The sequence below is a fragment of the Prenolepis imparis genome, unplaced genomic scaffold, assembly GCF_030444845.1.
Source record: "Prenolepis imparis isolate NDT839.2.m4 unplaced genomic scaffold, iyPreImpa1.0 SCAF_10, whole genome shotgun sequence".
NCBI classification, from domain to species: domain Eukaryota; kingdom Metazoa; phylum Arthropoda; class Insecta; order Hymenoptera; family Formicidae; genus Prenolepis; species Prenolepis imparis.
The window spans coordinates 7,448,459-7,470,906 of record NW_028141168.1 but is presented as its reverse complement, the minus strand read 5'-3'; the positions used below and the strand labels follow the sequence as shown (position 1 = coordinate 7,470,906).

General features: G+C 26.4%; 3 protein-coding genes and 1 pseudogene across 4 annotated transcripts; all 4 read right to left on the bottom strand.

Annotated features, from left to right (window-relative positions):
* Nucleotides 1-979: 979 nt before the first annotated feature.
* On the bottom strand, nucleotides 980-22,368 carry LOC145941481 (odorant receptor 46a-like). The gene is made up of 11 exons (XM_083047592.1): nucleotides 22,349-22,368; nucleotides 21,790-22,125; nucleotides 21,194-21,395; nucleotides 20,790-20,945; nucleotides 20,487-20,528; nucleotides 19,171-19,184; nucleotides 16,116-16,550; nucleotides 15,369-15,704; nucleotides 14,718-14,919; nucleotides 14,494-14,649; nucleotides 980-1,143 (listed from the first exon to the last, which is right to left on the bottom strand). The coding sequence occupies exons 1-11, from the start codon at nucleotides 22,354-22,356 to the stop codon at nucleotides 1,090-1,092; spliced, it is 1,941 nt and encodes a 646-aa protein (XP_082903718.1). The 5' UTR covers nucleotides 22,357-22,368; the 3' UTR covers nucleotides 980-1,089.
* Nucleotides 1,173-3,948, bottom strand: LOC145942102 (odorant receptor 46a-like). The gene is made up of 5 exons (XM_083048588.1): nucleotides 3,839-3,948; nucleotides 3,115-3,486; nucleotides 2,455-2,790; nucleotides 1,553-1,754; nucleotides 1,173-1,394 (listed from the first exon to the last, which is right to left on the bottom strand). The coding sequence occupies exons 2-5, from the start codon at nucleotides 3,474-3,476 to the stop codon at nucleotides 1,173-1,175; spliced, it is 1,122 nt and encodes a 373-aa protein (XP_082904714.1). The 5' UTR covers nucleotides 3,477-3,486; nucleotides 3,839-3,948.
* On the bottom strand, nucleotides 5,537-7,631 carry LOC145942101 (odorant receptor 43a-like; annotated as a pseudogene). Its single transcript, XR_014426307.1, has 5 exons — nucleotides 7,235-7,631; nucleotides 6,707-7,042; nucleotides 6,014-6,218; nucleotides 5,680-5,835; nucleotides 5,537-5,611 (listed from the first exon to the last, which is right to left on the bottom strand). The product of XR_014426307.1 is annotated as an odorant receptor 43a-like (transcript).
* On the bottom strand, nucleotides 11,099-13,015 carry LOC145942100 (4-vinylanisole receptor-like). Its single transcript, XM_083048587.1, has 5 exons — nucleotides 12,654-13,015; nucleotides 11,911-12,246; nucleotides 11,582-11,783; nucleotides 11,256-11,411; nucleotides 11,099-11,158 (listed from the first exon to the last, which is right to left on the bottom strand). Exons 1-5 carry the CDS (start codon nucleotides 13,013-13,015, stop codon nucleotides 11,099-11,101), a joined length of 1,116 nt encoding a protein of 371 aa, XP_082904713.1.
* Nucleotides 22,369-22,448: the final 80 nt, after the last annotated feature.

Below are 22,448 nucleotides of genomic sequence, written 5' to 3'. Positions count from 1 at the left end.
TTGTATAATGTACCGTTATTTTCATGAGAAGAACGCGACAGAAGAAAATTATAGATAAAGAAAGAAATTTCTTGAAATAGATCTGCAAGTAAAAGAACTTTTTTGATATAATTCTTTGATTCTCATTGCATTTGTGTGTATATGTGTGCATATGTGTACGTCAAGACATCTATTATTGTTTCTTAGATTTTGTCAGATACTTTTTTAATACAATATTAAATAACGAATCATTAGATGTAATTTACTTCGATAATATCTTAATAGCCCATGTATTCGCTCTTGGATATTTATATTTTTATGATTGTACTATTCATATGTACATTCATATATACATCGGAGTATGGCAAGATATTACATCCATTCCTTTGTTTCAATTCTTACTCTGATTCTCATCAAACATAAGCAGGGTAAAGAAATATTTCTCTAACTCTTAATATAGATGTATTTTACAAACGTCACACGTACGAATCGTATGTGTAATGCAAATTAAAATTTTCTTATCTATGTATAATATTTAATTATATGTATATATCTGTGCCTTCTCTATAATAATTATTGTTATACAATAGCTGTCCAAAATACTCAAATAAAAAGTTAATAATTTTAACACAAAGCATGTTTATCACGCAATAGAAAAATAGAAAAAATAATTGGAAAATTTAAGATGTAAAAATAATATAACTTTGTTAAACTTTATATTATGAACGTTTGTGTTCAACGACTCGTATTTGCTTTGACGTTATTATTTAGAACTTGTTCTTACGCACTGCAATTTTTAAATGATTAAACTGTGGTAATAAAAAATCTCTCAAAAGTTTTATAGATTTTCTAAAAATTATTTAGTCATTAAAAAATAAGAGAGAGAGAGAGAGAGAGAGAGAGAGAGAGAGAGAGAGAGAGAGAGAGAGAGAGAGAGAGAGAGAGAGAGAGAGAGAGAGAGAGAGAGAGAGAGAGAGAGAGAGAGAGAGAGAGAGAGAGAGAGAGAGAGATTAATATATATATTTCTGCATTTTTTAGGTAACATTGTCGAACGTGATATTATAACAAATTAAACGTGAACAATAACAACTTCTGTTATTAATCACATTATTATTCTTGCGTTTGATGCAGCAAATTGAAAATCGAGTATGACATCTTAAGCAACTGTAAAAAAATTATGAATATGTCTAGAATTATTTTAAATATTTATAGTAATCGCACAGACATAGGAAATTAGTATTATCTTTAGTAATACTGACAGCTACAAATGAATCCAGATTCATCGTGATTACATAAGCACTGCTAAATTGAATGGGAATCATCGCACGCTTCATAATTAACAAGAGAGCTTTTTTGTTGCTATTGCTAAGTGTCACCCATTCCATATCATAAATATTATTCACCAATTGAAGACTCTACAAACAAAAATATAACATAATATATTAATGTTATTTGCAGGAAATGTCATATTCTTCCTAGTAATTTTATCTATTTTTTATTATTTTGTCTAATAAGTTAATTTGTTTTTATAATATTTAGCATTTATAGATCAGTTTAAATAAGATGTATATACTTTTAACTTGACTTCGTTTCCAAACCAGCAATATATGAAAATTTGCATTAATATAGCACTTGTATACATTATCAGTGGAATGAAGCTCATGTAGTCTGCTGCCATAGCTATTCGATACATATTTGAGCATACTACCAACATGCTTACCGCGAACTGGATGGCGATTATTTTCTCAAATGTGTTGTTTATCGTATATGCATATCTGCGATTGAAAGATACTTAATCGATATCTCCGCAAATAAATTCTAATCGCAAATCATTTAATTTATTCGTGTGTATTTTATGCATTATCAGATTTAATAAAGCTAATAAATTTAATTTGTGTTATTTAATACAAATATAAAATATTTAATATATTTAAAATATTTAATATTAAAGAAACAGTTAGAGTGATAACAATAATTTCCGGTGATAATGAAAAATAAATCAAATTAAAGAATCTTTTATATTAAAATTTAACACAATTTAAAATTTAATTCAAAAGAAATGAAGACAACATTTGTGTGTGTGTATATATATATATATATACATATAATTTTTTTTAAATTAAATTTTAATTGTTTTAAATATTGTCTTAATTTCTTTCTAATTAAATTTTGTGTTAAAACATTCCAATTGACTCATTTTTCGTTTATATTATCGAAAATTATTGCTATCTTTTCAAATGTTGTAAAAGACTAATTAATTTAAGACTCTCTCTCTCTCTTATTATTAAACATTAATTGATTCAAAAATCCATAAGTAAAATAAAAACGAACATTTATTTGCGATATCTTATACTTTTTATTTATTTATTTTAAGCGTTTCAATTATTTTTTTTTGCTATACTTCAAAAACAAATTATTACTGCGTAGTCCAAATATTTTTGTAACAATTTTAACAAAATAATTCAAGAAACTAACTCGAAAATAAGATTGTGATGACGAACACAGTCGCTTAAAACGTTTTGACCGTGCATAAGTTTTGTCAATCGATACTCCAAAATTTCAAACTGACAGCAAATATGTAGCAAAAATCCGCAAATTAAACTCTCACAAGCGACATTGACTATACCCGATGTTGACATAGCTATCATTTGATGAATGTATACAAGGAAGTACATAGCAGGGGATGAATAGTCGAATGGCAACCAAGCCTTATACGTCAGATTCCTTTTTATTAAATCTGTAGAGACAGACGTCGAAATTATCGATAAGATCGACATTGAAACCATGATTAAATACCGCCGTGTGTTTTCCCTAAAATGACGATAAAGACTTGTGTTATGGCCACGCTTTTTATAAAATTCACTCGTTATTACATTTTCGTATTTTTCTATGTAAAAAAATATTGAGCCTTTTATTTATAAATGTAAAAATATTCTTTATTATTTTTAATTTAAATTAAATTTTATTAGATATAATTAGTTATTTCTATAAAATTATCACATAATACATCATGTAAATGAACTAATGCATTGTTATGAAATATTGATGAATACAAGATAAAACATTTTGCTTTTTAGAAAATTTATTAACAATGCATTTATGCGTAATCTTAAAATATACTTAAGATGTACTTACTTTGACATTTTTTCAAATTTTTGTTGAATTGTTACTTCGTGTGTTTCATATGGTGCAAAAGGTTTCTCGGTAAGAGCACTTATTATCATTATGATATTCTTGCGATCTATCCACATATAAGCTTGTTTGTAGCCCGCTACGAGTACTGTCAACATCATATATAAGGTATCGACAAATTCATCAGAATTACCAACGTTTAATACAATATCCACGAATTGGGACATCAGAAATGCGTATAATGAGGAGATCAGAAACGTTGCGTAAGCTTTATAAATTATATGTTTAAACGATGATGTCCATGAAAGCGGCTGCCAGCATCCAGCGAATGCGCAGATTAGAAGTGTATATTTCAGCACATGCATTTGAACTTTTCTAATATAATTTTACTTATATCAATTGCTATTAATATATTTATTAATTGTATTATTTTTAGTATATTCAAAATATCTTTCCTTTTAAGATAGAAATTATATATACTAAATATAATAAAAATCTAGCGAAATATTTTAAAAAATCTTAATAAAAGAGAATTCTAGTTTAGAATTAGAATTCTCTTTTACTATTTTTATGCATAATAAAATATTTTTATCACATCAGTTTCAAATATATTTTACGTATTTTACAAATATATTTCACAAAATATTGATTCAAATTTAAATGATTAATTTTCTACAATTTCATATTTTTTAATGTTAAATTTAATATACACATACGTTGCACTTACAAATTTTTTCTAAATCACTTGCGTGAACTTTTTTTTTATATTTACAATTAGTTATGAAGTTATCTTGTCAAAGCTAATTTAAACTGTATAATTTTTAAAAGCATTATTTGTCTTCAAGTCTTTTGTCGTTCCTCAAATGATGATAGATAAGTTAATATTGGAAGAGAAAAATTTACTGGAAATGTCTATAGTCTCATGATATGACTTTCTGATAATGATTTCACATTCCTATATGTGTATCTATTTCCGTTTCTTCTGTCTTACTATTACTAAACTTACTCGCATATACAACTTGCAAAACTACCTTCCGTAATAATATTTTCACGAATTGAGACATGAACGTATTTCGAGATATCTGTCTTATTAGAAAATTACATAATGTACTGTTATTTTCATGAAGACAGTGAGACAGAAAAAAATTATATAGAAAAATAATTTTCTTGAAATAAATCATTTATTGAATGAAGAATACTTTGATACAGCTTCCTTGTATATGTCGTATCAAAATATTGTATCTACCATATTGTTCGTAATTTCGTCGGATATTTATTCTTTTAATGTCAAATAACGAAACATTAGCTATAGTTTACTTCGATGAAATTTTAATATCGGTAGCTCATACATTTACTTAGGCATATTTGTTATCATATTGCATATGGACTAACGCATGCACACACATGTCAGAATATGTCAAGATATTATAACTAAAATTTTTTTGTGTAATAATATTAATTTTTCTTAATTCTTATTTTTTTTCTTATTGATTATAAACAGGTAAGGTAAATTTTAGCTTTTATAATATAATGTAAAACAAATTAATTTTTTCTTGTCGATATTCGTGTATTTCAAAAGTTATTTATTCTTATTCTCTTTTCACTTACTCTTATTTTCATCTTGCGCTTGCTCTGGATGAGTTGCCGGAAGATTTTGGAGAACAATTTTTGGAAGGAAAATAGATCCATATTGATTCATTAATAAAAAACAAGTCCGACCTTTTTGTAAATGAGAAATAGAGAGAATTATTAAGAGAATTATATATAAATTGTAATTATGCAATTCTCTACTTACTTTTATCATAGGTATATACACTTGTGTTATATCAAATCTTCATGCTGTAGTTTTTATTAATTTCCTAATCGGGATGCGATTGTGATGTACACAATCAAGAATCACTTACTGGTGATCTTGAAGAACGGATGTGGAAGCAAACGTGCAACAGTAATCCTAAGATGAAGCAATCAAGCAGTTGAAAGGAAGATAAATATGGAATCTTTCATCTGGTGAGTGATATAAAATATATGTACTTGATATAAGAAAAATTTTGCAATGACGTTCATTGCGCAATATTATGTTGTGATTTCTCCATATCTAATGTTTTATGCATATTTGCATATTTGTTTAAGTTGGTGATTCCTGCTCAAATATTCTTTTTAAAAATAAAATAATAGAAATAATACAATATTATGTGAAAATATTAAATTTTGTACCTTAAAGAGTGTTAGATATGTTGAAAATGTTACGCATAAGTTTATATTGAATAAAAATTTTAAGCACTACATTAAATTAATTATATACGATATATTTTTGTAATATAATACTATTAATAAATAGATATTAAGCTATACATATTGATCAATATTAGCATCACCTTTGATGTGTTAATTATATAAATAACAGATTAAATATAAATAACAATTTCTAATTTTGTATTACATATTGCTGTTTCTGTGATTTTATTAGTACATTAAAAAGCGAATATGATGTCTTGAGCACCTAAATAATTATATAATCAATGAGCAAATTAAATATTTATTATGTGAAAAAGATTTTCTTATACGAACCATCACGAATGATTCAAGATTCATTGACAAAATATTTGCGCTGGTAAATTCGATTGGTATTGTCGCACGATTCATGATTATTAAAAGACTCTTCCTTACGTTGTTGTTAAGTATTGTCCATTCTATATTATAAATATTATCCGACAATTGCAGGCTCTATAAATAAAATCCTCTATATGTATATTATATGTTAAAATAGAAAGGAAGAAGAAAAAGGGGGGATATGTGTTCTCTTTTCAAAGAGAGATTTTTCTTTCGCGATAATTTTTATTGTGTAATTCTTTCCCTATAAACTGCGATTATTTGCTACAAAATTAAAATTAATTCAAGTTACCTTCAGCTTGACTTCATTGCCAAACCAACAGTAATAAAAAATTGGTGCCAGTGTGCAAGCGATAAACATGACATTTTGTATATAAGAAACGGTACTGGACGATGTCAAAGCCATATGAATCAAATTGTAGCACATTACCACCGTGATCATTATAAACTCGCTAGGAACTATCCTGGCAAACTTTTCATTCACCAAATATGAATATCTAAAATTAAACAGACATTTTTAATCGAATATCTATTGATTTTCTAAGCCATTTAATCGATATAATAAATTGTAATAGATGTAATATTTTTTTTTTTAAATAGAAGGATGAAAAAATATATTACTTTTTATTTGGAAAATATTTTAGTAGGTTCTCTCTGTGATTTTTAAAGGAGATTAAAAAAGAAATACAAGGATATCATATTCGGTGTTTTTAACACAGAAAATAAAGTAGCATAATTTAAAATTTTTGAAAAGTATCTAAAGAAACTAAGAAAAAATTTATTTGATTTCAATGTCATATATAAATGTTGAATAACTTTAAGAAAATCTAACTTTGAAAAGTAAAAATATTTTTGCTTCTTTTTTTCTCTCATTAAAAAATAACAATTTTTTAATAAAAAATTGTATTAAATTAAGGAGAAAGTCCAATAAGATATATATCTCAGAGATATATGTATATAGCGTTATAGATTTAAAAGGACTTACTCAAATATGCGTATATGATGACGTACGCAATCGCGCAAGGTTTCTTGAGCATTCACAATGTTTGACAAGCGATGCTCTAAAATCTCGAGCTGGCAGCAAATGTATAATAATAATCCGCAAATAAAACTGTCACACGAGGGATGAACGAGACCGATAAATATTAAAGTCATTATCTGATGAAAGTATGCGAGATAAAATAGCGCGGAGATCGAATAGTCAAACGGTATCCATGCTTTGTACAGTAACGTTCCATTCTTGAAATCCGTGAATAATGAAAGCAAAATCATGTATAAACTGGTTATGAGGACGAGGACTAAATAATATAATGAATTATTCCTATAAAACCAAGACTACGATGTTTATTTGTTTGGAAAACTATTATTGGAGAGATATTGAACTTCTTTAAAAAAAAAAAAATGTGAATTACATTGCTTACATTAAACACATGCAATTATGTAATTGTATATGTTTTAATTATACATAGTTTTTTTTACTGGATAATAATAAAATGCTAAGCGCGATACTTACGTTATTCTCTTGTTAAATTTCTCTAGAATTATATTTTCGTGTAGATCCAATGGTTTGAACGGAGTTTCGGCAAAGGCATTAACTATCGTTTCAATACTCTCATGACTTTTTCGTATAACAATTGTCTTGTAACATGCCAGAAGCGAAATTATGACATTGAACAGGGCGTCGCCGAATGTATCAGAGTCGTCAGCGTACAAGATTATCTCCATAACTTGGGTAATTGCAAATGTGTATAGTGTTAGAATTACTGATAATGTGTAAGCATTATACATTATGTTTTTAAACGGCGACGTCCACGATGTTGGTCGCCAGCATCCTGCGACCGCTAAAATCGTGAGCGAAAATTTCAACACAGACATTTCGCTTTTTCTCCCAACATCCATTTGCCCAACATCAATAACTGTGTCGATTGATATATTAACTTATTTACTATAAATTTTGATTATTATTACATGATAACGTGTATCGATGATAGATCAATGGATGAAAATGTGTATGATGATTATGAGACACTTTTATAACTATAAGTCATATTTATAATAGTTGTAAACAATATTCTTAATTGTTTATCTTTATATATATATATATATATATATATATATATAATTGGCATTTATATAGCTTATATTACCTTCATATATTCATTAATTGAATATAGAATTAATCATATACAAAGCTAGATATTTATTAATAATAGTGAGAAGAATGAAAAAAATATCAAAGTGCATTCTATATTGTTACACACGCACAATGCTATTATAATATGCATTTGAAATATTCCACTCTTTTTTTATACATTAAACTTACGAAAATGTTCCGATCAAATTTGTTTGAGTAGTCTGTTGAATACTTGGAAAGATTTGGCTAAATGTTCGCTGCGACAAATCGAATGACGAGACGAGGGAACAATCTTTTAATGTCTATAGTCTCCCGGCTTGATATTAATAATATTATTCGTTCGATTTCCGCCTCTTCGTATAAAGTATCTTTGTTATTATCGCAATAACAGACTTGCAATGACATGTCTCTCGTGAAATAATATTCTGAATGAATCGGGAAATTACATTTTTTCGATATAATATCTTTATTACAAAATTGTATAATATGCCGTTATTTTCGCGAAGAAGAAAAAAGAAGAGAAGTTTGATATACATTCAAGTATACAGAAAATAAATTTTTGAAATGATCATTAATAAATCAGTAGTCTCGAACTATTTCCAAGATACTTTGATCCAATTCTGTTTTGTTGTACGTTCATTATAAAATATCTTATTCATTCGCAATGTTTCGTAGCTACTCTACGAATATATGAAAAAATGTAATCCTCAAATATTAACGAATCAGCTGTAGTGTACATTTGTGTAAAATCTTAATACAAAGTCCATAGACTCGGTTATAGGCTGTTGTCATTATTTTCTTGTGTCATACTATTATATGATATTGGGATTTTATTAAGATGCACTTATTGATTCTTGGATCTACCACTCGTTGTATATAGAGAATAAAGGAAAGGTATTTTTACTTGCATTATTCACATATATGAATTTTACAAATTAAATTATGAATATTAATTTCCAGTTTTTCATTAATCCCGCGTTTATTAAATTGAAGATCGAGTGAGACATCTTAAGTATCTGTAAAAATTGTGCAGATGGGATGTAAAGTACATCCAATATTCAATTATACATTTATTACACAAGATAGCTAGTAATTATGTAACGAATAAAGGTTTTTACTATTATGAAGGAGTTGAGATTCATCGAGATATGGACGTATGGCAAATTCGATGTGTATTGAATGATGAAGAACGATTTATAATTATTAGAACATCCTTTTTCGTTGCTAAGTGTTGCTAAATGTCGATTCTATAAATTAATAAAAACATAATCAATTTATATATTATTAATCAAATTATTATATTTTATATGTGTATCTATGTGCGCTATGGGAGCAATATATTAATCTGTTTTTAAAGAAAAAAAATTCTTATGTGACGCTGTGCAATAATATTACTAATATTATATTTATATTTATTAATTATATTCATATTATAATTAATAAATATAATTAACTAACTTTCTTATTAAAGACAAATTCTTATTACCGATAAATGTCAGTAATGTCATTTACACTTTCTTTCTATCATCTTATCAAACTTCTATCGAATAATTTTTTTGTTTTTATCCAACGATGCAAAAGAGTTCTTAGTAAGAATTTCGATTATCATTGCAACAGTCTCTTACGACTTAGCCTCATATTAATAGCTTTGTAATACGCCATGAGCATGATCGGTAGCATATATAAAGTTTCAAAATTTTGTCTAAATTACTGACGTTATCAATATAAATGTAAGAAATTGCATTTCACAATAGCTCACACAATTTCCTTTTGTATAAATCTCATGTAATAATAGTAATCTTAATTAGTATATTAGTATAATAATTTGTAAATCTTACAAATCACACATTATTGAAATATCTACAAATTGCATGATAATAATTTTAAAAATTATTTTATTATATACACAATTGTTTACTAAAACTTTCTTTATATAAAATAAAATAGTTAACATATTTTATTAAAAATTATTTATGATTTTAAATATTACACAAAATATATAAAAAAAATATTACAATAATAAATCGTTATTATTATTTTATTGCAATAGTATTGCTAAGTTTTAAAATACAAAAATATTTTGTAATATAACTTTATTGAGTTTTACGAAATTTCGTTACAAAAATTTTCAAATTAGCTCTCGTTTAGTAAATTTAAAGGTATTTATAAATTCAAAAGATATAATTTTTTCACGTTATAGATAGATAGATCACGGATTTATGATAGAATTGCTATCTCTTGATTTGAGAGAGAAACATTTTTTCATAAAATTTACTGCAAGATAATTATATTATTATCGCAATAATATACAACGATACGAAATTTCTTGCGACATATCTACATAAATCGAATTGTATTGTGAAATGCAATTTTTATTACAAAATTACCTAATGTTCTATTTGCAATGGCGGTAATACAATAAGAAATACATTTGTAGAAATGAGCAAAAGTCTTTCAATTGATACATATTATCGATATATTTTTATTTGTGTAAACTGTTTTCAAAATTTTAGAAGCTTTCTTATTGCACACTATCGTACAATTATAAAATATTTTATTTATTATTGTGTGTTTATATACTTATATATAGTGACGTATAGAGAAACGATATTTTTGAGGGGATCTTGTATTACTCTATATTTGTTACCCTATACAGAGTCTATGACTTGATAAGATATCATTGAACACTTCGTTTTATATTGACTTTTCTATTGTCGATTTTTCTATAGCTCTTCCAAGAAATATAAACGGAAAGGGGGAATTATGTTAACCCTTATATAAGGGCTATTCAAGTAATCTACTAACACATATATTGAAATACCGGAAAAAAGGATCGCATTTGACATATGTCTTTCTATAGATTTACGCAATCAAACAAGTATACATATATAGTTTTCATATGAATCGTCATACTCGATACTCAGATCAACTTTTTATATATGTATTAAAATAAAAATATATTTTATCTTGTTCTATTATTTTATTTTTTCAAACTATTATTTATAAATAAATGTTGAATTATTATGCAAATTGTACTTTTTGCAGATATTGCTTTTGTTAATAAATTATTATGTTTCTCATTAATGATATTATAACATATCATAAAATATTGGTATAAAAGCTCGGTAGATGTTAAAACTGTCAATATTTATTGCACTAATTTATTGCACTAATTTACAGATAACTTATTTACCAAAATATTAACTGCATCCAGGACTGCATAAGGACTGGCTTACGTGTATATTATTCTTCTTCTTGTACTTGTATTAATAAATTATAAACAGAGTATGATGTTTTAAGCAACTAGAATAATAAAACATGATAAAGACAAGTGACATACTTCGTTAGCTAAGTCAACTACAAACACACGTAATATAATATGATAAAATTTTATACTAACCGCTACAAAAGAATCTAAATTCAAGCTAATAATATGTGCAGTAATAAACTCGATAGGTATTAGCGCCCGTTGCATAATTATTGTAAGATCTTTCTTAATGCTATTTTTTAACACTGGCCATTCCGTTTGAAAAATAATATCCGCTAGTTCCACGCTCTATAAATTAATATGCAATTTTTTCCTTTTGTTGTGAGCATTGTAATTTGTGTAAAATATTATTAAATATTTTTATTATATCAATAAACCTTATGTTAAAATGTTTAATTAAATTTTCTTGTATGTTTTTTACACAAATGATTTTAAAATAATCAACATTAGATATGTACCTTACATTTGACTTGGTTTCCGAACCAGCAGTAAATAAATATTTGTGTCAGCATGCAACATGTATATATAATTAATGCAATGTTATCTGCGCTCATTGACGATTTGCTCAATTGAAATAAATTGGAGCATATTATCAATGTACTCGTTATAAACTGGAATCCAATTATTTGCGAGAATCTTGTGTTTACTAAATGCGCAAATCTATAGAATTTTTATTTTAATACTAGAATAGTTGAATCGAAAAACAAGCATAAAACATTAAAATATATCATAAAAATAAAATAATGAACGTTTTCTTCTCAACAATTATTATTAGAAAATAACTAACTCAAATATACTGTTGTGATGATGTATACAGTAACCCAAAATATTTTGGTTCCTTTCGAGTTTTTTTAAGCGATACTCCAAGATCTCGAGTTGGCAGCACACATGCATTAAGAGACCGCATATAAGAGTATCACAAGCTACATTTATAGTAGCGCAATAAAATGTGCTTAAAAACTGATGAGCGTATGTGATACAAAATGCCATGTAAGACGAATAATCATATGGTACCCATTCTCTGTATGTTAATCTTCTATGCCTAAAATCGGCGAGCAATGACGTCAAGCCAGAACATGACCATGATGACTCAATCAGGATCGTATAACGTAAGGTGTTTATTCTAAAAAAAATAATTGAAAATATATTTATATAAAGATATACAATATTTTTGCCAATCTCTCCAGATAAACTTTAATATATAACATATTTTTTATATATATATCTCTTTTCTATATTATAAGTTCTTCTGTGTTTTCTATATTTTTAATGTCTGATTAGTAGAACTACTAATTAAATATTTTCGATTATATAATTATATTTAATTTATTTAATTTTATAAATTGAATAGTGTATGTTTTTATATAAAACAAAAAAAAATTTTGCTAGCGACACATTTGCATCTTAAATCTCAATAAATATAATTAAATTTTGAAGTTAAGGTATACATATAAAATAACTAAAATGTTCTTTTAAAAATGTAATGCATAAATAAAAATATTTGAATATTATATTTAATCAAGATCAGACCGTATTAGTTTATCAAATTTCCGACAAATTTCCAGCTCCCCTGAATCCAGTGGTTTAAATGGCTCTTCATTAAATTTGTTGATTAATGTTGCGACATTCGTATAATTAATCCACATAATCACCAACTTATATCCCGAAACGGATACATTTAACATCATGTACAGATTGTTAGTAAAGTCGTCGGGATTATCAACGTTCAGAACAATGTCCATAAATTGTAAAAACATAAAAGTATATAAAATGATAATTATAAATAATCTGTAGAGATCGTAAATAACACGCTTAAACAATGATGTCCACGATAGCGGTCGAAAGCATCCCATGAACGTAACAATAGAAAATGTCAAATTTAGAACATGCATTTTTAATTATTGTAATTAAAAAAATACATACAATTGTATTTTTTATGTAGCATGTTAATTTTGATACTATTGTTTAAATAAATTTGAAAATCTTCAAACAAATATTGGCTGTTCTCGAGATTACTTTAGTTTGATAGAACCTTTACCGTACAAAAAGTATGTGAGATCAAATAATATTATTTCACAAGAGAGAGGATGGACTTAGGATAATCTAGAGACTTTTATGACAATCGACGATTCTCCGATAAGAAAGATTTTTCATCGCCGATATTTCCTCCTCTTTTTCTCTTACATATTTAATATCTCTATCTATACGATACTTACAATAATTGTCTCCAAACCAATTCTTACGTGAATTAGCGTAATTTTATTATGTAAATTTTATTACATACCAGAGCTAATATACTACACTCAAATCAAGAACAATAATAAGAAACAGCAAAGAGAGAAAATAATAAAATGTTCACAGGTTTATCAATATAAGAAGTGAATTTTCATAATAGCTTAATGTATGTCATTTTTTTTTATACATTGACGACAAAATATTTTATTTATTACTATCATGATTTAGAAATAGACACATTCAGTATTGATGTTTACGTCGCACAAGCAAGGGAAAGAATCGCATCAAAAACGTATATACTTATAAAATTACTGTCAAGATAGAAGAATAGATAGATAGAAGAATATATAATAGAGTTGAAAGACATAATAATTTCTAACTCTCTTGTTGAGACATTTCGTTAGAAGCATGTGTACAATAACTCAATTAAAATATATGACATTTTTTACAACATTTTCTTAATTGTTTCGCTTTTAAAAGTATTAAAGCGAAATGCTTTTTCACGAATATGCTTTATGAAATATTGTATTCTTTGCATCGAAGAAATTGTCAGAATGGCAATATTGGCAATTGAACACCAATATTGAACTTAATATGTATATAAAAATACCTCTATAATATAAACAAATGTTAAAAAATATACATACATATATCTTATAAATATTATATACATATATATTAATAGATACCTATTTTTTAAACACATTAAAATTAATATCAACAACTTTTGTGATTATTATTATTAAAATATTACAGTTCGTTTGTAATTATGCACGTTATTAAATAAGAAACGTGTTTATTTTACTTATGTCTCTATTATTACTCTTCTTCTTATGGTTGTACCAATAAGTTATAAGCAGAATACGATATTTTAAGCAACTGAAATGATAAAAATATTTTCGACCATTATAAATATCTCACTCATTTATGTATAAATAAGCCGATAGTAATGTATTTATATAAGCACATTTATATAAAATTTATTCACTGTACATTTAAGTTAAATTTATTTACTAAAACAGTTTTTTAAATTAATTATTTAAATGTATAATTAGGTAAAAAAAAATGAACAGTAGAGTTTTATTAATCTTAAAATTTCATCGTAAAATTAAGAGAAATATTATTCTATACTAACCCCTACGAAAGATTCCAAATTCAAGGTAATGATATGTATGGTAGATATTTCGATGGGTATTGTTGAACGTTTCATTATTAACAATAGATCCTTTTTAACATTATTATTTAAGATTGGCCAATCTATTTGAAAAATTTTATCCGCGAATTGAATACTCTGTAGACAAAAATATAAAAACATTTTATTTATAGTATCTAGCAATTTTTATTTTATTATAGACATACCTTTACTTTGACTTTGTTTCCAAACCAGCAATAGATAAATATCTGCGTCAACATACAAGATGTGTACATAATTAATGGAATATGATCAGCGTTCAAAGGCGACTTGGTCAATTGATACAAATTAGAGCAAATTACCATCATGCTTGCCGTAAACTGAAATCCGATTATACGTGTAAACGTTTTATTCACCAATTGCGCAAATCTGTAATCCATTTAGAATGCCATGACGCTTTTTATCAAGCCATTAAAATTTGTGCTATAATTGATAGGTAAATTTTATTGTTATTTGTTGCAGTTTTTCAAATTATAAACAAAATTATAAAATATGTAACTGATTAACGAAAAAATGATTTAAAATTTTTTTAATTTAAAGCATTAATAAAGTGCTAGTAAAATCATATATAATAAGCAATAATGATAGAAGTCGATAATTTATATTATAAAAAATTTTATATATGTTGTGTTTTGACATTACATTATATAAAACCTTATACAATATGTATATCTTTTCCTTCAATTACGATTAGAAAAAAATATGTAAGATGAAAAAAATATGTAAGATGAAGATATATATCATAATATTATTTAATAATTCATATATGATAATGCTAACTGATAAATAATTTTTTGGGTTTTAATGTAATAACTAACTCATAAATCCAGTCGTGATGGCGTACGCAATAGCCCAGAGTAATTTGATTTCTCACGAGTTTCTGCAAGCGATATTCTAAGATTGCGATCTGGCAGCACACATGCATTAAAAAACCGCATATAAGAGTATCGCAAGCGACGTTTACGGTAGCAGTGTGGAAAGTACTGGACATTTGCTGGGCATATGTAAAACAAAACGTCAAGAAAGACGAATAATTATACGGCACCCATTCTCTGTATGTCAACTTCCTATGTTTAAAATCAGTGAATAATGATGTCAAAGCGATGAACGAGCATGTCATTTCGATCAAGAATATGTAACGTAACGTATTATTTCTAGAAAGTTGAAAAGAGATTATTATATCAGTGTTATAATATAGTTTTAACAGGAACTTTGATAAATCATTTAAAATAATTTTTTTGCTTATAAAATAGATAATATGTACTATTAATTATTATATATGTACTATTACTATTAACACACTAATGCCAATTAAACTTTATTTTATTATAAACTAGAGAAGACATAATTTATATATTTGTTATTTAAAATATTTATTTGCAATTCCTCTCATATCTCAGATTTTGATTGGTATAAGACAAATCTTCAAAAGAGAACTGTAACATTAATAATATTTTTAAAGATACAATTACAATTGAGACAAAATATAAAAATATATTAAACAAGAGTTTAAACATTATTTTTTATATATATAATTATGATAAAATATAATAAAATATATTTACCGTATTATTCTATCAAATTGCTGTCGAATTTCCATTTCACCTAAATCCAAGGATTTGAACGGTTCTTCCGTAAGATAATTAATTAAAGTTGAAACTTTGTCATAATTGAACCACATAATCAATATTTTATAGCATGCAGCAGACGATGTTAACAGCATATTCAAAGTGTCAGTAAAGTCATCAGCATTATCAACATTTAAAACAATGTCCAAAAATTGTAACAGTGAGAAAAAGAATATCATGCTAATTACGTATAATCTGTAGATATTGTAAACTGTTCGTTTAAACAAAGATGTCCACAATTGCGGTCGAAAACATCCAGCGACCATAACAATTGTACATGTCAATTTCATAACTTGCATTTTCAATTCTAATTTAATTAAGAGATATACACACAATCGCGTATCTCCGACTGCGAAACGTATGCTGTAAATTCTAGTAATATTTGTATAATTTTGTGATAATCTTTAAAACATACACAATATTATATTGATAAACAATATTATATTTATCGTTTTTAAGATAAAATTTTAAGTCGACAGAATTTTTATTGCACGGAAAGTGAGATCAGACAGCATAATCTCAAAAGAGGGTGCACTTAAGACTGTCTGTAGACTAGTGATGCTATTTTTCAACTAAAGGTAGTTCTTTCGTCAGTAATACTTTTTCTTTTTTCTTTTGCATATTTAATATCTATCTATCTTCAATATCTATAGTAATTTTCTCTGACGTGTGTGTGTGTGTTCAATTAGCTGAAATATCCATTTCGATATGTAACTTTTGTGTAGTATTTTCATAACATATCCTCATATAAAGAATTAAATAATACAGTAAAGAGGAAAAAAGATAAATTCAACTCAGAAGGGAATACTTAAAATCATAAAGTATGAGATTATTCAAATTATCTCCATAATATATGTCATTTTATCACATATCGACCATATGACGAAATATATAATTTATTGTTATTTGTTATTTTTATCTTTATCTCTTTATTTTTACCTAAAAGTCGATAGTCTGTCCTTCGACAGTCATCGTCCGTTTTTATGCAAAATAAAGAGATGAAGAAAAGTCGTATGACAGATAAGCATTTAGAAGTCATGTAGAATAATTCGAACGGACTCTTTCTTATGATCTACGATTTAAAAAAAAGAAAATAAAGAAAAAAGAATAATAAAGAGAAAAAGTGAAGAAGACTTAATAATGCCCGATTTTTTATGATGTTTTGTGTTTCGCAGGTACAGTGATTCAATTACACTTTTATTTTTTAATCTATTACATTTCTCCCTTAGGCATTCTACATTTAAAAGTACACAGATAAAATTATCGAAAAAAGAATGTGAGTACTATTTCGTATATTTTTATTCTGACATACTTTTGTGCATGAAATAAAAAATAAATATGCACAGCTCTTAATATTATATTACTTTTATATTTGATCGTGCAATATAGAAGTTTGTGTGATAATATTTTTTTAATATTTATTAAAACAATGATAGTGCATGTCTATACGTGTGTTAATTATTAATATATTTAATATTAATATGTTAAGATTATTCATATTTAACTAAAAACTATTATTATACTAAAAACAATTTTTACATTATTGTTCTTGTCACTGGCGGATCCTGGGGGGGGGGGTTAAACCCCCCCCCCCCAGCAAATTAAAAGAAACAGTTTTGCTGAATTTGTTTAAAAAATATAAATAAAGAAAAACAAACATTAAAGAGCTATCGACGTCAGGATCCGCTAGTGTATATATATAAGTATAAGATACACTGTAAATTATACTCATTACGCATTCAAGGAGTTAAGTATAGATTAAGTCAGACATACGACGAAATGATGAGATAATTTCATTGCACGAAAATAATTAGGTGAAATTCTTTATATCTATATAATATATATATAATATATATTATATCTCTATATAATATATATATATAATATATATTATATAGATACAAAGAATTTCGCCTAATTATTTTCGTACAACAAAATTATCTCATCATTTCGTCCTATGTCTGACTTAATCTATACTTAACTCCTTGAATGCGTAATGAGTATAATTTCCAGTGTATCTTATACATACATATTGTATATATTATATAGATATAAAGAATTTCGCCTAATTATTTTCGTCCAACGAAATTACCTCATTATTTCGTCGTATGTTTGACTTAATCTAAACTTAACTCCTTGAATGCGTAATGAGTATAATTTACAGTGTATCTTATACATACATATTGTATATATTATATATATATATATATATATATATATATATATAAAGAATTTCGCCTAATTATTTTCGTGCATGAAATTATCTCATCATTTCATCCTATGTCTGACTTAATCTACACTTAACTCCTTGAATGCGTAATGAGTATAATTTACAGTGTATCTTATACTTTTATATATATATATATATATTTTATATATATATATTATATATATATATATATATATAAAAGTATAAGATACACTGTAAATTATACTCATTATGCATTCAAGGAGTTAAGTTTAGATTAAGTCAGACATAGGATGAAATAATGAGATAATTTCGTTGCATGAAAATAATTAGGCGAAATTCTTTATATCTATATAATATATACAATATGTATGTATAAGATACACTGGAAATTATACTCATTACGCATTCAAGGAGTTAAGTTTAGATTAAGTCAGACATACGACGAAATGATGAGATAATTTCGTTGCATGAAAATAATAATTGGGCGAGAAATTCTTTGTATCTATATAATATATATATATATATATATATATATATATATACACTGGCGAATCCTGGGGGGGGGGGGTAACCCCCCCTTGTAAATTAAAAGAAACAGTTTTGCTGAATTTGTTTAAAAAATATAAATAAAGAAATACAAACATTAAAGAGCTATCGACGTCGTTGATCCTGGAATAAAAGCTAATCATGAAACCAAAAATATTAAATAAAATAATTTGGAACCCCCCCCCCCCTATTATCGACGTCAGGATCCGCTATAGTGGTTCTTGTATATGTACTAATAAATTATAAGCAAAGTACGACGTTTTAAACAACTGCAAAAATAATCGTAAATATATCAAAAATCACATGTAAAATCTTTGGAAGTCCATAATCAAAATTTTTAAGTTATTGTGTATTGCACTTTATGATTTTTGATCGTAATAAATATTGCTCATTATAATGTATTGTGACACAAAATTATTTCAGATGGCAGTTTTAATTTTATTTAATACAAGCTCTGAATTTTTCTATTTTTCTTATTTCTCAAGAAAAACATTAATGAAAATATGACAAAGGAAAATAAATAGACAATAAAATTGTTAAACGTTCAAAATAAGATTCATAAATTGCATAAATGTTAAAGCTATACAAGAAACTTATTATCAATAACGTCTAAATAATTATACAGCATGCTTAATCAGCGATGTTCACGAGAACGGTCGTCAGCATCCAGTGAGAAAGATTGTAAAATTTTTATCACGCTTATTTTTAGAGTCCTTAAAGAGCCTCGCAATAAATGAAGGTTTCTCTTAGCGAAATATTCAGTTTTAATCTGAATACAGACAGTCGTAGTCAACTATGTAACGCGTAAAACGCTGTAAAATTCTGTATGTTCTGTATGTTCTTCGAATATTCTTTTGATATCGATAAACAGGATAAAACTGTCATCATTAATCAAGAGTGAGTTGACATGAAAATCTATAGCTCGTGCAACGCTGAATTATTTTCGATTGCATTATTTTTATCATAACTTTTAGCAAACTTGGAGCGATGTTTTCTGCAAACTAACATCTTCGTAAGTCCTATCTATATTATAATATAGGTTGTAAAATAGAATTTAAGAATAAAAATTTAAACATATGAAATTTTGATACATCTCGTCGTATGTTCATTAAAAAATATTTTATTATTGTCGCTGTCTGTGACTTTACTTCGATCTGACATTATATGATTTTTTCTTTCCAAAAATCTGTATGTATTTTTAATGTATGTATTTTAATTGAATATAAACTCGGAAAGATATCTTTAATTTACAATTACAATTATAATTGATAATTTTTACGACGTATATCGCATATAAATAATATTTGCCACGAATAGAAAGTAATTAAAATATAATTGGATAGTTTGTTCTATCATTTATAATCCTTCTTATTTTACAGCATATAATATTTTCTGTATAAAATATTTGAAAAATGTAGTATATTATACTATATTATTCTTGTAATTCTGTACACTTTTATAACAAACTATTTTTTTAAGTACATTAATACTAATTTTAATTTGCCAGTTATTTATAGGTACTATTTATATATTTAGCATATATTGCAATTTTCTTTATGTTGATTTTATACCCGTTGCAACAATGTGTATGCAGAATACGATGTTCTAAGTAACTGCAACAAGTAAGTACGCTTAAAATTGTTTTAAAAAACATTTTTTATAGTCATAAAATCAAATAATTAATTTTCTCTGTAATATAATACAATGCAGTGACTTAAAATCTTTTTATATTTAATTAATTTATTATTATTGTTAAATGCAAATGTATGTTAAGTGTGTGCGAGTCTAATATAAAATTAAGAAAAAAAAAGAAAAATAACGAGAGATGTTTTATCAACTAAAAATCAAAGATTTCATAAATTTTCAATACTAACCCCTACGAACGATTCTAGATTCATGGAGAAGAGATAGGCGCTGGTGAACTCGATGGGTATCGTTGCTCGATTCATAATCATTACAAGAGTTTTTTTGAAGCTATTGTTCAGTTTTGGCCAATTTATTTCAAAAATACGATCGGTTAATTGAAGACTCTACAAATATATTAAGAAAACGGTAAGACAATCCTGCGTATATATATATATATATATATATATATATATATATATATATATATTATATTGTCATAATTAATTAATCCTTCAAAGAATTATTAAAATATTCTTTTGTAAAATATTAATTATATTTACTCTTTTGTAAAATATTAATTATATTTACTCTTTTGTAAAATATTAATTATATTTACTTTTGTAAAATATTAATTATATACATATGTATATACCTTTAATTTGACTTCATTTCCAAACCAACAGTAGATGAAAATTTCTATCAGCATGCAAACTGTATATAATACTAGTGGAAGATATTCTGCGCTCAGGGTTGTCTGGGCCAGTTGATACAAATTAGAGCATACCACTAGCGTGCTGGTTATGAATTGAACAGCGATTATCTTTGCAAATCTATCGTTCACGACGGAGGCGAAGCTGCAATTCAATAAATAAGCTGCATTTTATAACCAATAATGAGAAACTGTTCATATATTCCATATCGAAAAATAATTTTTACTATTTTTGTTCGAAATATATATTTATCCAATGTGTTAAGCTCTCTATATATTTATTTCCGGTAGTTTATGATTTTCTCAATACACTACTAATAAAAAATATTTATTTTCAAGGAAGTTAATCCCAATAATTAATACGTTATAATTACAGAAAATAATGTACATTAGAAAATTAAATTAAAAATAATCTTCGAAACGTAATAATTAATATGAGATAATTTTAAAGATTGAAAGGATTATAAATTTAGAAACAGCTCCCATGAATTAGCATAATCTTTGCTCATGATAAAGAACAAACTGCTTACGAAACTAACTCAAATATAAGGTCGTGGTGACGTACGCAATCGCGCAAGGTTTCTCGAGTATGTGACTTGTTGTTCAGCCGGTATTCCAATATTTCGATCTGACAGCAAACGTGCAGCAGGAGCCCGCAGATGAAACAATCGCAGGCGAGGTTGACCAGGGCGCTCGTTGCCATGCTTGTCAATTGATGAGCATACGTGAGGTAGAATAACACGGGGGACGAGTAATTGAACGGCAACCATGCCTTGTACGTAAGGTTCCCTTTTCTGAAGTTCGTGAATAGGGAAGTCAGAGCTATACACACGCACGTCGACCCGACCAGGACGAAGCAGTATAACGTGTTGTTCCTGTAGAAATAAATTTCGAAATTTGTTCGAAAACTTTTAATCCTTCTTTCGTTTGCTCTAAAAACGTAATCGTCATTTATTTTGACAGTTGACACAATTCACTGACAAATTGTTACTTTTCCCGACAGATTCTTTCGAGACTTTTACTATATTAGCTACATTATAAAATAAGTTTTCTAATAATTTTATATAAAAGATGTAATATTATATAAATAATATTTACTGTATCATTTTGTCGAAATTTTGGCGAATCTTTATTTCGCCGGTTACAATCGGTTTAAACGGTTTGTCGGTAAGAGTATTAATAATGTTCGATACATTTT

Excerpts from the sequence above, each read along its gene's own strand:
- LOC145942102 (XM_083048588.1), bottom strand. The coding sequence starts at position 3,476 with ATGCATGTGCTGAAATATACACTTCTAATCTGCGCATTCGCTGGATGC. Across the intron at positions 2,791-3,114 it reads AAATTTGAAAAAATGTCAAA|GGAAAACACACGGCGGTATT; the intron begins GTAAGTACATCT and ends TCGTCATTTTAG. Across the intron at positions 1,755-2,454 it reads CATCACAATCTTATTTTCGA|ATATGCATATACGATAAACA; the intron begins GTTAGTTTCTTG and ends TTTCAATCGCAG.
- LOC145942100 (XM_083048587.1), bottom strand. The coding sequence starts at position 13,015 with ATGCATGTTCTAAATTTGACATTTTCTATTGTTACGTTCATGGGATGC. Across the intron at positions 11,412-11,581 it reads GAAACCAAGTCAAATGTAAG|AGCGTGGAACTAGCGGATAT; the intron begins GTACATATCTAA and ends ATTAATTTATAG. Across the intron at positions 11,159-11,255 it reads ATTTAGATTCTTTTGTAGCG|TTGCTTAAAACATCATACTC; the intron begins GTTAGTATAAAA and ends TTATTATTCTAG.
- LOC145941481 (XM_083047592.1), bottom strand. Across the intron at positions 21,396-21,789 it reads CACCACGACCTTATATTTGA|CTTCGCCTCCGTCGTGAACG; the intron begins GTTAGTTTCGTA and ends ATTGAATTGCAG. Across the intron at positions 1,144-14,493 it reads ATTTGGAATCTTTCGTAGGG|TTGCTTAAGATGTCATACTC; the intron begins GTTAGTATAGAA and ends ATTTTTTTACAG.